The sequence below is a fragment of the Phocoena phocoena genome, chromosome 13 (genome assembly GCF_963924675.1).
Source record: "Phocoena phocoena chromosome 13, mPhoPho1.1, whole genome shotgun sequence".
In the NCBI taxonomy this organism is placed as follows: domain Eukaryota; kingdom Metazoa; phylum Chordata; class Mammalia; order Artiodactyla; family Phocoenidae; genus Phocoena; species Phocoena phocoena.
Genome location: NC_089231.1, coordinates 26,696,661 through 26,713,120, shown reverse-complemented (window position 1 = coordinate 26,713,120; position 16,460 = coordinate 26,696,661). Strand labels below are relative to the sequence as shown.

Here is a 16,460-nt window from a genome sequence, read left to right as displayed (position 1 = left end):
GAAACAAGGATTGTTTTAGGGAAAGAATGAATGACTAATTCTGCAGCAGAAGTTCTCGAAGGTCTATGTCGCACGCAGTTATTCATAGCACCATCTGTCAGTAATTCACTGAAAGTCGGATTTCAGGAAGACATTTTGGAAGCAAAGGAGAGACAGAGAAGAAAAAACATAATAAGCATGGCTTCTGACACTCCGGTTTCCTTCAGAGGACCAGGAATCAGGGTGTCAGGAGGAACCGGAAAGAGCAGAAAACCTTAAAACAAAATGAAGATCACATCTACAAGACTGAAATGAGAATTTCCTTAGTTTTAGAAATTTTCCACAGAATTTATAAGATGCACTTAGCCATTTATTTAGGAAGCCCCATGCCTAGAATGAAGTTCAACAGTGTATCAGCTTAAACACAGGATGCAACATCATCAGTCCCCTGGGCTATTTCAAGTACATCAGTAAAGAACACAGCCGAGCAATGACAATTCAGAGAGTTAAGGAAAATCTGTTTCCTCTGGTGAGCTCACCTTTTAGCTTTTGCTGAGATGGGCACCTAGCTTTTCTTTCCTGATCAAGCTTGCTGCATAGGGAATCTGTAAGATAAAAACAAGCAAAACTATCCAGGTGAGCAAAATTTGGAGACATGTATAATGGAGACCCTTCATTGTGCCTAAATTTGAATGCTGGTGAATCTGCCCTGAGGACAAAAGGTCTCCATCTGCCCGGCAGTATGGGGCTTCTGGGGCATAGCATGTCTAAGGCCTGTTAAAAAGCAATCAGGACAGAACAGGTGATCACACTAGGTTGTTGCTACAGCTAGTCTCTGAGGTTCCTATGTGACATTTCACTGCACTTAATAATTTGCACTTAATAATATGGTACTTATTTCTATTTATGTATGAAAATTAAGTTATAACGTATGTCAAAGGTCGCAAAACAAGAATGTGATTACAAACTAGTTTAGTGTAATTTTTCATTTAATTAGAGTGAGGAAATATGCTATCATTATAAATCACAAATAAGATTAACTAAACACAAACTATTACTCTGGGTAATTTCCCAATAACTACTAAAAGCATCAGAAATAATTGCACTGAATGGAAAATATGACCCTTGAGAATTCTACCTGGATAAACTTGCAAAGTACTTTTCAATAGTGGGGTTTTGAATGAAAGTCTATCGCATTTGATATGCTACTTTTCATTAGAAAATTCAAATTGTTGAAACTGGACTACATGTATTATTTAGATTTGCCTCTCTACTAACCCTAGTCATGCTACTTACCTTCATCATTATAAGGCTAAATTCAGGACTCTAATGATATAAATCTGTTTTACATTTAAAGAAATATTCAGCCTTCTAGAATGTAACATGGACTATGGCTGATATTATATAAAAGCAGTGAAGGAAAGAAAATTATAGTCATTCAAGTAGTTAATATTTTGAATACTGTTATATACATTCCCCATATCCCCGGCATATTTATGTTTTGCTCTCCTGATCTACCAGTCCATAAACATGAACCTTTATTAATGGAAAGGAACTACAAATCTATAGTGATGCTTGTGGCTAAGACTAGCTGGACCATTTTGCCATAATAACTGGTTAGCTGAATCAAACAAGTCTTTTCTTTTTTAATTAATTAATTTATTTTTGGCTGCGTTGGGTCTTCATTGCTGCGCACAGGCTTTCTCTAGTTGTGGCGAGTGGGGGCTACTCTTTGTTGCAGTGCGCGGGGCTTCTCATTGCGGTGGCTTCTCTTGTCGCAGAGCACAGGCTCTAGGCGTGTGAGCTTCGGTAGTTGTGGCACGTGGGCTCAGTAGTTGTAGCTCACAGGCTCTAGAGCGCAGGTTCAGTAGTTGTGGTGCACGGGCTTAGTTGCTCCGCGGCATGTGGGATCTTCCTGGCCCAGGGCTTGAACCCATATCCCCTGCATTGGCAGGCGGATTCTTAACTACTGTGCCACCAGGGAAGCCCTCAAACAGTCTTTAATGAAAAAAAGAGAGAAGACTAAAATAACCACCTCACTATCTTGATACACAGCCACAACATGGATGTATACGATAGAGACATATCTGATAAAGGCCATAATAGCAGCATCGAAATTAATGGTTCATATAGGACCATAAATAGTTGTGTCCTAATCTCATACTTAGGACGAGAGTTGAGATTAGCTAGATAACTATGACAAGAATAGTTACACTGGGACCTACTCTAGTTACCTCTTCTTTCCACTCTGGGTTATGCTATACCTGCTATTAACAGAGACATACTTGAATCCTGATTTTCCATTATGGTGTATGAAACAATATGCCAAAACACATGGATCACCTCTTTCTTTAGATGCATGATGTCAGAGAGCTTTGAATGGAATTCTATTATTTAGGATAACAAGTAGAAATGATGTAAACCTTGGGGTATAAGGATTACCTAATAAACTGTATTTGTGTCACTCTCCCATTTAGAAAGCATTCTCAACATCAAGATTAGATGCCACGAAGATTTAGTAAGTGTCTGTTCTGTGCCAGGCACTGCACGAGATAAGTTAATATCACCATGCGCCATCTCATCAAAGCCAGTAAACTACTCATCCTAACCCAAAGAAAACTGCCTGAAGGGCACTGCTTCCAGATCTAAGTCTGAATGTCTTTTTCTTTTTTTCAGAAACAACAATGTAGCATTTCATTAAGATGGGAAGCTGATAAGGAAATTTAAGAAAAGGACTCAGGAAAGAAAGGACATTTCCAAATAAGCACGTTTGATCCCCAAATCTCCAGACTGAAATTTAAATCTGTGTGAAGAATTATTAATCTCAGGTTGTGAGCTGAGAGTCATTAATCCCAAGTCTTAAGTCATGAATGATTAATAAAGAATATATTAGCATATGGCCCGACTGTTCACGGAAACTATCCTATTTCATTGATTCTAAGATGCAGTTTTTCCCCTCACATTTTAACACTTCTGAAGTTGGATGTACTATAATTGATGGTATCTGAGAATAATAGTTGGAAACTTCTTTTCTTATGATACATCAAGTAATGGGCACTTTTATGATTGATGGTGCTTCAGGTTCTAGACTCCCCAACTGGGGGAGCTCAGGATCTTAGAGGCTCCATTAAAGATAATTAGGCCATGTAAATCTCCTATAATAGAACTTATAAAAGCTTTCTTTTCATTCTGACCAGCTTGGAAATCACCAAGACTGGCATGGACAAAACACCTCAAAGTTGCTACATAACTTCTAAATCACCTAGTTGGCTCTAGTCTATCAAAAGTATTGAGATTTTACCAAAAAAGATAATTTCCTAGATTGTGCCAAGAGAGTTAGCCTGAGCTCAGACATTAAGGTGGGCCAACATCTCAAAAGGAGAAAGACGAGAAAAAGGATATATAATTAAGAAACGAGTCATTGCTTTGTCAAGATGCAAGGCAATAGATCAATAATTGGAAAAGGACCCACTGTAGTCAAAGTCTGTCTCCTGGAGAATCTTCAGGCAGCTTCCAAGGAAGTTCAGACTTACATCAAGTCCTCTACTTGTCACATATTTAGTCACAAAATCAAAATCTTCTAGGGGGCCCAGGAATCTTTTTCTAAAAATAAAGTGCTCTATCTACCTTTTAAAAATATGTGAAACATATTTTAAAAAACTCTCCGTGTTCAGATGGTAGAAATCTGGGTAAGTTCCCATCCTAATGAATACTGGAGATCCTCCAAGAAAAGACCACACTGAAGAGCTGTACCCTTGCCAAAGGGGGAGCACTCCTCCAGAAACGATAAAGACCTATCACCGCTCCTTTCCCGGCAAGGAAGCACAGTGCTCACACCATCAGGAAGTTGTAAACTGACTTTTTACAAGTCCATGGTGAACGAAACATTAGTACTAAATCTACTGGTTGAACATTAATTTTAATTGAGGCTTTAATGAGGAACTTTGAGACTGGTTCCCTCTGGCTACGTGTGACTGCAGTGTTCTGGAAGAACAGCAGAGGGCACTTCAAGACTAGCATATTTTAAAAGCACTTTTTCTCAATCTACGTGCCCCGTGGTAGCGATCCAGCAAGTTCAAAGTATGTGAATCTGGGTCTAGCCATTTATCATGTGCTTTCTGTTGCAGCTTCACAGTGTCCTTCAAGAACTATGACTAATGTCTTCAACAACTATGTCTTCAACTATGACATGCCTTCAACAAACCTACGGTAGTAGCTTATACATACATGTACTTGCTTTAAAAAATTGTTGCCAAATTAGCAATAAAAAATTGAAAAAAGGTTATCAAGGCATCACAGTAGTCTCGGCTCATGTTGTAAACGACATTATATTCCAGTCCTTGGAAAAACTTTAATCAAAAGGCTGTACACGTTATAGATGTAGAAAACAAACTTACGGTTACCAGGGGATAAGGGGGGAGGGATAAATTGGGAGATTGGAATTGATATGTACACACTACTATATATAAAGTAGATAACTAATAAGGACCTACTATATAGCACAGGGAACTCTACTCAATATTCTGTAATGGTCTATATGGGAAAAGAATCTAAAAAAGAGTGGATATATGTATACGTATAACTGACTCACTTTGCTGTACACTTGAAACTAACACAACATTGTAAATCAGCTATACTCTAATAAAAATCTTTTAAGAATGGTTATACACTTAGTAAAATGCCTTCACTTTCTTCTTTAAAAATTTTTTAAAAATTGAGATATAATTTACATATAACATTGTAATGGTTTCTTCACCTTCTTCTCAATCCTAAGGGATGATGGTTTTGTTTTAAAAATTGAACTTTTTTCCTAGAACCACAGCTCACTTGTGAATGAGAAACCTTTTGCTCTTTATTATACTAAACACTAACATCTTCATGAATGTGCTAAATTCTAAAACCTTTGTATTTGGTTCATATTGAGAAGAACATATTTCTTCGCTTGTATAAATAAATCTGGTTTGGTAATAAAAACGTTTTAAGCATTTGAAAACCCAGAGCAGAGGTGGGGGACTATAACACAGACTGTGATAAGGACTGTAAAACTCTCATTTTAAACTGTTTGTAAAAAAAATATTAGCTTGTGGCCCATGTATATGTGTTAAATAAACTGCATATGCTTTAAATCTCACATTAGATAAATGCACATTTATTTATAAACACACAAAGAGAGTCAATCATTTGAGTCTATAGTCATCACAACTTTGCATTTAACAAACTGTAAAAGGAAGCAATGGTGTAGAAATTAGTCAGTGGAGAATCTAAAAATGCAGGAACCAAAGAAATTCATAAGTTTTCTTTCTATGGCAATGATACCCAAGATGCTTTCGATATCGTCTTGAATAAGAACACTGCAACAGCATAGGATAAATGTATTGTGGATCTATGGGAATTGTTACAAAATATGATGGTTTTAATATATTTCAATTCTCCATGACTGCAGAGTGGGTTTTTATTTCATCTAAAGGAAAAGATGCCTATTCTGTAAGCAAATGACTATTCTGTAATACATGCTTTGTAAACTTTAAATATAAAATAATTTAAACATAAAAGAATAAAATAATTTTTGGTGAATTGTTCTGTTCTCAAGGAGCAAAGCATGTAACTATGTTTACTGATGAATTAGAGCATTCAACTAAAAATATTGAGAAAGTCAATAATTGTGATGCCTAGCAACTTCTTGATAATATTTAGGTATAATTTTCTAAAGACATTTTTCTCCAGTTACTTTAGCAAATACAACAAGCTGAATAAGGGACAGGATAAGTTTCTGTTCAAGTAAACTTGAGTTTGCTGCCTCAGTTCTAAAGCAGATGGTATAGTGTGAACACAGGTCCTTCCTGCACAAATATATCTCTAGCCACCAGGGCTCAAATAGTTCCACTAATAGAGGTACTACTTTGAGAAGGGGCATGTCATTAAATTGATTACTTGTATTGGCACAGCATTTTATGTTTACATGTGCATTTCATGTTTATTAAACACTTGTGCCTTGTCATATCCCTATCAGGGTACTAGGTTGGACCTTATAACAGGTCCCTTTGGTCTAGAAACTGATAAAATGAACTATACAGGATGAATCTTGAACTCAAGTTTGCAGACTTTAAAGCTTGTATCTGTTAGTCACAAGGACAGTGCTGTAATACATAAGCTCCCAGTAATTCACTAGTATGCCTTCTTTTAGTAGTTTTGGTAGTAGTTTCCCAGCACAAAAAAAAAATTTCAGGAAATCAGGACCAAGCCAGGACAATTTGGAAAAGAATTAAGAGGATTGCTACATGACAGTATCAGCATTGGGTCAGGGGGCATCCATGGGTGGTGGTTAATTCAACAAATGTCTACTGATCCCTATTTGATGTTAGACACCATGCTAGGTGTTGAAGGTAGCATGAAGACCCGGGCATCTAAGGATACGGGACACAAAAGAAGGGGACGAAGCAGAAGGGACAAATCATGTCTATTTCACCAATTTTCATGTTGGTAGTCTGGATGTACTTTTGTGGATTTCAGGAATTATATTGTACCTACAAGGCTGGGGGAAAACATTCCAGCTCCTCCCAAAGAATTTAATTTGCAACCAGGAAAATTTACTATCTAGAGGGATATGAATTAATAACACTTGTCTAGATAAATAAATACATAATGATAAAATATTTTGCAATACAATATAATCAAGATATTTTGTAATACCAATTTGTATCTTCCATGTACCAAATATCTCAAAAGACAAGAGATATTTTTTCTTTTATTAATACTGCCTGCTTATTACATGAATGCAATATCATCTCCTCTTTTACTAAAGAAGCCAAATGTCAAAGAAAATTATGACATTAAAATTACATAACTGGCCTTAAATAACTGGCACTGAAATAATTATTTAGTTTCCTTTCCTAATGCCCCTTTTGCTACGCTCATCACCACCCAGCAGTCACACATTTTTGGTTGCATGTGTGGTAATTTTTGTTTTAAGAGTCTGAAAACGATATCCTATGTAAAATAAGTAAGGTCTTAAAATTTTATATCCTTCTATCTCTGATCCTATCTTTACATTCTTCCTTTGGACAAATAAAACAATACGTAAATTCACAGCAAGTAATGAGCAGCTCTTATTATCTAGGTATAAAAAGCTGCGAAGAGTAGATACTTTTTTTTTTTAACCCCTGTGGGGGATTAGTTTTCAATTGATTAAGAAAATCCTTCTATTCCCCAGTGAAGTTAGGTGCAAATAAAACTAACACAAACAAAACCAAAACAAGAAGAAAGATCCTGTTTAAGAGGGTCTTATGTTGAGGTGGTTTTCAGAACTGAGAGCTGTTGACCAGCACTTGAGATCCAGAAAACCTCAGAAGGAGGGTTAAAGTTAGAAGCAGTACTTTTAATAGAGTCCCTAGAATGGGGGAAAACATCATGAAATACAAGGCTGCTTTCAAAATGACTCTCAGCAATCTCCATTAACGCAAGCATGATTTCTCCCATGCAGAAAGGAAACATCAATAACCATCTTCCTTAAATAATCCTGACAGAAAGCTAGATGCCTGGCTCTCTAGACAAGACAGGCAGGTCTGCATAGATACATGCTTTGTGGTATAAGGATAACGTGGACCAGCTCAGAAACACCAAGCAACCCAAATTATAATAATCATGCTGTGAAGAGCACTAAGGATCAATGTATGTCTTTACCCAGGTGATTAAAAATATCTTATAGGGGCTTCCCTGGTGGCGCAGTGGTTGAGAGTCCGCCTGCCGATGCAGGGGACACAGGTTCGTGCCCCGGTCCAGGAGGATCCCACATGCCGCAGAGCGGCTAGGCCCGTGAGCCATGGCTGCTGAGTCTGTGCATCCGGAGCCTGTGCTCTGCAACGGGAGAGGCCACCACAGTGAGAGGCCCACGTACCGCAAAAAAAAAAAAAAAAAAAAAAATCTTATAAATGGACTTCTCTTGTGGCGCAGTGGTTAAGAAACTGCCTGCCAATGCAGGGGACACGAGTTTGAGCCCTGGTCAGGGAAGATCCCACATGCCGCGGAGCAACTAAGCCCGTGCACCACAACTACTGAGCCTGCTCTCTAGAGCCCGTGCATCACAACTACTGAGCCCATGTGCCACAACTACTGAAGCCCGTGTGCCTAGAGCCCGTGCTCCCCAACAAAGAGAAGCCACTGCAAGGAGAAGCCCGGCACCACAACAAAGAGTAACCCTCGCTAGCCGCAACTAGAGAAAGCCCGTGCACAGCAACGAAGACCCGACGCAGCCGTAAATAAATAAATAAATAAATAAATAATCGTACAAAAACTAAGCAGAAATTATTTCCCCATTGTACTCATGAAAATGAGGAAGCTTGGGAGACTGCTTTCAAAGCACTAATAAATAATACCAGATGTATCTGCATGGGGACAAAGGGTGAGGAATTCAGGGAAAAGAAAAAAAACAACTCAAAAAACGAAAAACATAAAACCTCGCAACATTTATTTATCACACATTTTCCTGTTTCCCTGTTTCTGTATAAATAGATCTTTGTCAGTGTCCACTTTCAGACATGATTAGGATAGAGTAACACACTTCATTTGGAAATAATTCGTTTCTTTTCATCGTCGTTCAAGTGAATTTAATTGATTTAATTGTATTTATACTAAGTTCTATTGACAGCAGAGGGCCTGCTCAGGTCTGGGTGGTGGAAGGAGGGGGAAGACAAAGACAATGGCCCTTCCCTGAGCTTCTGGTACAGCCCAGCGCTGTGTTCGGAAGTCTGCACAGTGGAAGACAATGCAGGTACCTCTGGTTCACCCTCAGAGACAACGTACACATCTGTCTATTAACACATGGTAGGTAGTTACATTTAGAGGAAATGTACTGACACATCTGTGTATCCTGCATCTAAGTAAATCTCTTGGCAATTAGCATCTAAACCAGCGGAGAGGGAAGTGGACCAAAGGATTTCAAGGCAAAAACACAAACAGTTTCATACATGTTGGGTGGTTTGAAAACAAACCCATCACCTTGCATTTATTTTTAAGTAGAAATGCATCTTACAATTTGTAACTGTTGCACCATTTCTTCTCGGTAGGCTAGTTCCCTTTTCATTTGATCCTGAAAATTATCTGGTAGGAGTGAGAAACAGAGAAATAAATTAATTAAAGTGCAAAATCTACTATTGGTATATTTAGTAAAAATATTACTGACAGTCCCATAGAACTGCCCCTCCCCCCCCCTGCCCTTTGGTATTTTTAAAAGTAGACACTATAGTTGTTTGAAGAGATGTTTTATTCAAGACTGATTTAATCAGAATAGACAGTAAATCCTGAGAGGCAAAGGTCTATCTCTTATATTTCACAATATCACATAGCCCGTCTAGTATAATCCCTTGCACATAATAACTACTCAGGAATGTCGAGGGCAAGCATGTTCTCTAGTCTTTGAACACTTGAGCCAGTCACAGTACTGAGAGCTTCCACTGTCTTCAGAAGTCTAGTGCTAGTGACGGGGTGAAGTTCCGACAAAGCCCATCATAGGAAATGTGGACCCTTGTGCACGCGAACCCTTGGGTGATAAGATGTAGGTCTGTTAGATGTGCCTGCCTGGCTTCACTGCAGCTCATCTCACGTCTAAGAGAGTGAGTGATAAATGTATTCTGACTGGACTCTCCCAACCTGCAAACTCTCCCACCTGGTAGCAGCCTTATCTTACGTCCTCCTTGGGCCTATGTGGTTCTACAGACCTTGCCTCAATCTGAGAAGGAAGGAACTTTAAGACATATTGTGCAAAATATCTTTGCCATTCTACATATTGATCATTTTTATTGTATTTCCAGAAAGGAATGACTTCTTAATGTGCATCTTGTTCTTTCATCTTCTCCACTGATCTTTTTTAAAGTGTGGACTTGGCTAACTTCAGCTTTTTCTGCTTTAAATGAGAAATTAACATGATTTCATATGAATCTGTGGTGGATGGTCAGGGCAGTGGCTTGAAGAAACCAGAAACTCTGTCATCATCTTTTCTCTTCCTTTCATCTCTACAGCCAACTGGTGTGTGAGTCCTGTATATTCTACCTCCATCCTCTCCTCTCTTTGCCATTGTTACCTCCCAAATGCAGACACCTCTTCCCTGAAAAGTTTCCCAACTGACCATCTGGCCTCCAAATCCCTTTCATTCTCCTGCTTAAAACTCCGTGAGGGTTTCCCATCGCTTTCAAGGTAATAAACCCTTTACCACTCATGAGATTCTGGATACTCAGAAACTAAAAACATTGTTCTTTTTATTTTTAAATTTTTATTTATTTATTTTTTTGCTGTATGCGGGCCTCTCACTGTTGTGGCCTCTCCCGTTGCGGAGCATAGGCTCCAGACATGCAGGCTCAGCGGCCATGGCTCACGGGCCCAGCCGCTCCGCGGCATGTGGGATCTTCCCGGACCGGGGCACGAACCCGTGTCCCCTGCATCGGCAGGCGGACTCTCAACCACCGCACCACCAGGGAAGCCCTATTTTTTTGATCTATCTTTCTACACTATTTGAATTCCTTCCCCAGCCTCAAGCATGTATTTTTAATTAATTAATTTTAAAAGACCTTTTCAAAAGAGCAGCTTTAGTTTCACAACAAAATTAAGGAGGTACAGAGATTTCCCATATACACTCTGTGCCTCCCCCCATGCACACAGCCTCCCGCATTATCAACATCACTCACCAGAATTTGTTTCCACGGATAAACCTACATTGACACCTCATTATTGCCCAAAGTCCATAGTTTACCTTAGGATTCACTCTTAGTGTTGGACATTCTATGGGTTTGGACAAATATATAATAACATATGTCTATAATCACAATATCATACAGAGTATTTTCACTTCCCTGAAATCCTCTGGGCTCTGGTGATTCACTCCTCCCCTCCACTCCACCCCTAGCAGTCACTGATCTTTTTACTGTCTCCATAGTTTTGCCTTTTATAATACACATATTTTTAAGAAGACCCATTTCCTACTCTCAGCTCAGAATTTGATGTGAAAGGTACTGTAATAGAGGTAAGCCTGTGGTGCTATGCAAGGGTCAAGGAAGGAGCCCTCGGGTTCCCTTGGAGGATTAAGCAGGAGGAAAAGCTTGAGGAGGTGTGATCAGCGTTTTTCGCTAAGATGTGGAGGCGGGAGTAGGGAACGGCAAGTGGCTCAGCTGGTTGCAGCAAAGGGGGTAGAGGAAGCTCCTTCCACCACATCACCCACCAAACCACGCTCCAGTCCACACATGCATTGCACTCCCAGCCACTCTGTGTTTGCCACTGCTGTGGCCTGGCCCTTATAGCAAACATCTCCCTTTTCTTTAAAGTCCAGCTCAAACGTTCTGTCTTCTGAAATGTTCTCTCCAATTCTCCTGCCCTCTCCTGCCAGAATTAGCCACATTTCTCTTGTACTCCTCCAGCACTCTGTACCTACATTTGTTAATGCATCGATAATCCATACTATGATTAGTGGTTATACATCTGTCTCTCAGTGAAACAGTGAGGACAGGAAGATAAGTTTTAGACACTTTTAAAATTTCCAAAGCCCACCACAGGGCCTGGCACACAGCAGGGGCTCGTTAATGAATGAATAGAACAATAAAGTACCCACCAGAAGGTCTGGATTCTGCCTTGGACAGTAATTACCCCCCTCTGGAGGCTCAGACCCTCATCTGAACAAACAAGGGTGTGGAACGATGTGCTCTGTAAGGTCCTTTCTTGCTCTACTGCTCTAAGATTTAATGACAAGGTAAACTGATTTGGTTGGGCTCCACACACCCAGTTCTGTCTTTCCTGTGTTGGAAAATGGGGAGCTGGTAATTTTGACTTATACTGATGAAAATTAGAAGTCAGGTACTGTATGAGGGGCTGGCACCCACCTGTCATCTCAGGATGCTCTGGAGGTGGGTCAGTAATTACCCCCCTCTGGAGGCTCAGACCCTCATCTGAACAAACAAGGGTGTGGAACGATGTGCTCTGTAAGGTCCTTTCTTGCTCTACTGCTCTAAGATTTAATGACAAGGTAAACTGATTTGGTTGGGCTCCACACACCCAGTTCTGTCTTTCCTGTGTTGGAAAATGGGGAGCTGGTAATTTTGACTTATACTGATGAAAATTAGAAGTCAGGTACTGTATGAGGGGCTGGCACCCACCTGTCATCTCAGGATGCTCTGGAGGTGGGTCAAAGCCCATAGGCTGGGTACCAGGCAACAGGAGTCAGTGCTCCGCAAACTGCCCTGCTTCCAGTGCCCTTGGCCCTGTACCTGGGCCAGAATACCTTCAGAAGATCAGTGGGTTTTCCAGATACCAGAGCACATCCCAAGCAGGTCTCCCTCTGTGAAGGAGAGATCTGCCCTCTGAACCTCAGCAGCTTCTTCTGTCCCTCTCGGGCTCCGCAGTGCCTCTGATCAGGGTGATGATGAGGTGGGTGGGAGATGAAGGGCTGCCTGAAGCGGGCTGTGGCACCTCCCTGGCAGCCCAGGAGAGTCTGATGTTGGAGAAGGAAATAGCTAAGGGTAATCTGCAGTGGAATGATGATAACTAGTCCTTACTTAATTCATGCTCACTGCTCTCTGATGGCACACATTACAATTCTTTAAGTTAAAGTGAAAAAAAAAATGATGCTGTTAAAGTGCCGGAGAAATGGTGAATATTTTTATAAAATTGGAGTGAGGAAGGGCATCAAAGACAAAAAGCAAACAGGAAAGACTTACAGATTTGATTAGATAAAAAGTTAAAACTTTGGTATGACAATAAACACAAAACACCATAGTCAACATTTAAAAATGGACAGAAACAAAAGAATATTTGCAACATGACGAAGAATTAATATTTTAGTATATAAAGAGCTCACATAAACCAGGAGAAAATGAACATGTCAAAAGAAATATGGGGAGAGAATACGTGGGCATTCACAAAACATACAAATGGATGACAGACATGTGCAAAGTGTTCAATATCCCTAGCAATGAGAGAAAAGGATATAATACAAGGAACCACTTTTTCCATTTAAGTTAGCAAAGATCTAAAGAAAAGATGATACGTGGTGTTCCAAGGATGGAAGTATAAATTAGTACAACCTTTCTGGAAAGCAACATAAAATTATGTATCAAGAGCTTTGAAAAGTTCATACTCTAACAGAAATTCTTTTAGGAGTTTATCCTAGGGAGATGATCATGGATTTGTACAAAGATTCAGTAACAACGATGCCTAAAACTTGGATAAACTTTAATGTCCAATATAAGAGTGCATTTATAGACTGTTAGGTAGTCTTGAAAAGAAGCTCATGTTAAGTGAAAAAAAGGAGGGTAAAAACTGGTGTGTATAATATTTCATTTTGTTTAAAAAATGATTTAATATGCACTAGAAAGGCTGAAACTCCAAAATGTTAACATTGGTTTCCTCTAGGTGACAGGATTATGGGTGATTTTTATTTTCTTTCCTTTATATTTCTGTATATTTAAACTTTTCTACAGCAAGCATGTGTATAACTTTAGAGAGATAAAGATTGTTAATTGGTGAGAGAAAAAAAAACTAAAAGTTTTGCTATGTTCTAAGGTTGATGAAGACATAATTTAAGGGGAGATGAAAACACCATTAAGCTGTTTACTCTAACGAGAATCACTTGAAACCCAACTAATTTTGGAAGACGATAGCATAAAAGGAGGTGGCAGAGAAAAGCACTGAAGGCTGTGCTCTGCAAACGTGGACAGTTTGAAAAGCCAAAGAGTTTTTCAAACAGCAACAAAAAGTATCCAGCCTACATACCTGGCACTAGAAATAAGAAGAGAACTCATATGGTAGATCTAGTTCCCCTGGTAGAGCCTACTCATCAAGCAATAGGCTTTGGGGCTTATTTCACTTACATAATCTTTATTTTGTTATCACTGCTTTTAAACGACGACAGAGACTTTTGATCTGTACCATGGTTTAGAATCCCCATCCCTGCTTCTCCAGAGGATGCTACAACAAAGAGAGAGGAAGGAAGGACGGAAACCACTGAACACAGAATGAATCTAGTAACAGCCACAGGTGAAAGATGGGACAACCATATTCAGGTAGATGAAATGTAGTTCGTTTTTAATAAGAAGTAACCTTAAAAGTAACTTGGAAAAGAAATTTTTTATAAAAATCTAAGACGATGACATGATCAAAATCTACTAGTTAAGTTTTTCACAAAACCCCAGCCATTAGTAGGTCTTCCCTGTTGTAAACCACTGGCCTTTCCACTTGCTTCTCTCAAATGCCATGAATTTGTCATCATACCTGCAAATCCAAGGACTCAACTCATGAGTCCTTGCTAATCTCCTTTATCAGTGATCCAATCTCATCTTCATTGTCAGTTTTAATCTCTTCGAATATGACTCCAATATTTATATCAACCATTGATTGAGAGTATGTCATGTTCCCACAATTTGCTGCAATGGGCAGCAACAGAAGACTCTTTTCTGAAATTATTTACAACACTGTCGGGTAGAGGGTGAAACGATCAGAGAGGAGTGAACACAAAACACCCATGGAACTAGAAATAAACACAGGAGGACTTCAGCACAGAGTGCAAACTGCAAGAGCGGGAAGGCTTCCTGGAGGTGGCAGAGCTTGAGCTGTGTCCCAAATAATGAGGAGCACCTAGACAAGGGAGGCATTTGGACTAGAGAAACGCAGGGTGCAGAGGTGGAAAGTGAGGGGTGAGGGCGGTCCGCAGGGTAAGTGGAAGTGAGTAGGGGGAGAAGTGGAAATAAGCCTGGGTGGGCCGATTATGGAGGATTGTAAAAGCCAGTCAGGAGTTAGATGAGACGCGATACGGTCAGCAGTAGGGAATCACTACAGTGAGTGGAAGACGTGGTGCCAAAGGTAGATTTTTAGAAAGGCAGGGCTAATAGCAGCGAGCAGAAAGGGCTGGAGTGGGGAAGGGAGGTGAGGATGCAGGGCACCCCGCGGCAGCGACACAGGAGAGGGAGAGGGTGAGGGCCTTCTCCATTCGTGGCCTCATCCAGCAACCCTTTGGCAGGTCCCAGTCAGGCCTAGGCTCTGAAGTTATACTGATGGCCAGTGGCAAGAGAGTAAAATGAATGAAAAATGACAGCAAAGGCCTGAATACTGTAATAAAGGAAGGTGCAGGGTGTTGGAGGAGCCGGGAGGAAGGAGAGCTTCACTAGGGAAGGCAGACACAATGTGATGGCTGAAATGACTTCTGGATTTGCAGCCGCAAAAATGATCAGACCAAGGCTTTCCTGGTGGCGCAGTGGCTGGGAGTCCGCCTGCCGATGCAGGGGACACGGGTTCGTGCCCCAGTCCAGGAGGATCCCACATGCCGCGGAGCGGCTGGGCCCATGAGCCATGGCCGCTGGGCCTGCGCATCCGGAGCCTGTGCTCCGCAACGGGAGAGGCCACAACAGTGAGAGGCCCGTGTACCGCAAAAAAAAAACCAAAAGCAGAAACAAAAAAAATGATCAGACCAGTCCTTAGTGGGAGAGCTTGGAATGGTGGCATCTTGGGGGCAGGGTCTCCAACCATTTACTCCTGTCCAATTAAACATGACTGTCATTGCAGGATGTGGGGCCAGCTGTCCTACTGTCACCTCAGTGACCTTGATAAAGGTGAAGCTCCTCGTCATCCATTTCCTCCAAACTCTTACTTCTACCCAGTCTAAATTACATTTCTCCCACCTTCCCTCAGGATCCCCTCCTGAGCTCTCTTCTCATGTTCTACCCAGGTGGTCAACTAAATGGATTGTCTCGTATCAAAGTAAGTTTCACTGCCTGTTTCAGCCTCTATAACTACAGCCCAGGAAAGCTCTAGAAGTTCTGATTTCTAATATCAGCTGGTTTACAATAAAGCCCCTGCAGGAATGTACATATTACCCTTAAAATGGTAACAGTCGCAGCAACGCACATTACTATGGATGAGTCACTAGTCGCCATGCGAAACACTTCATACATTTAATCCTCTGCAACGCCACGAGATGGGTAGCAGTATTGTTCTACGGTTGAAAAGGGGGTTAGATAACTTGCCTAAGGTTACTCAGTGGGGGAGTCAGTGTCCAAACCTGGAGACCCCGCTACAAGCCGCCAGGCTCTCTGCTGCCTCCACCTGAATGGTAAATGCCTGCTTGCTCTGCGGTGTCCACTCCTTTCCTCCTCCCTGCATTTCCCCATCAGTCTTGCAGCTCTGGAAGCCTCTGTCCAGCGAGTGGAGAGACTTGCTTGTGCTTCCTCCTCCTCCCAACCTCTGCCCACAGAGTACGGAGGTCTGCTTTCTCCCCTCCGCCTCTTCCACTTTCCCCCCTCCCCCACCTCCTCCTTCCTCTCATCTTTATCCCCACTATTCTGTGCCATAGGTCACCCTCACTCCCAAAGCACAACAAGAGAAGCTCAGAAGTGTGGACCCATTCTAGACATGCTTTTCGAGAGCTCGATGCTAAGTTTCCTCTTCCTCCCCCTGCTTCGTCATGACCATCACCATCACTGCTGATGTCATCGAGCACTTATCCTGTGCTA

The 16,460-nt window shown here is 41.0% G+C and overlaps 1 protein-coding gene across 1 annotated transcript in view; it reads right to left on the bottom strand.

Moving 5' to 3' along the window:
* Positions 1 to 521: 521 nt before the first annotated feature.
* SKOR2 (SKI family transcriptional corepressor 2) overlaps positions 522 to 16,460 on the bottom strand; it is a 34,748-nt gene continuing 18,809 nt past the window's right edge. Inside the window, exons 6-7 of the mRNA XM_065890471.1 lie at positions 9,008 to 9,075; positions 522 to 584 (exon numbers count right to left, since the gene is read on the bottom strand). Coding sequence (XP_065746543.1) covers positions 522 to 584; positions 9,008 to 9,075 — 131 coding nt within the window. The remainder of the gene's footprint in view (positions 585 to 9,007; positions 9,076 to 16,460) is intronic.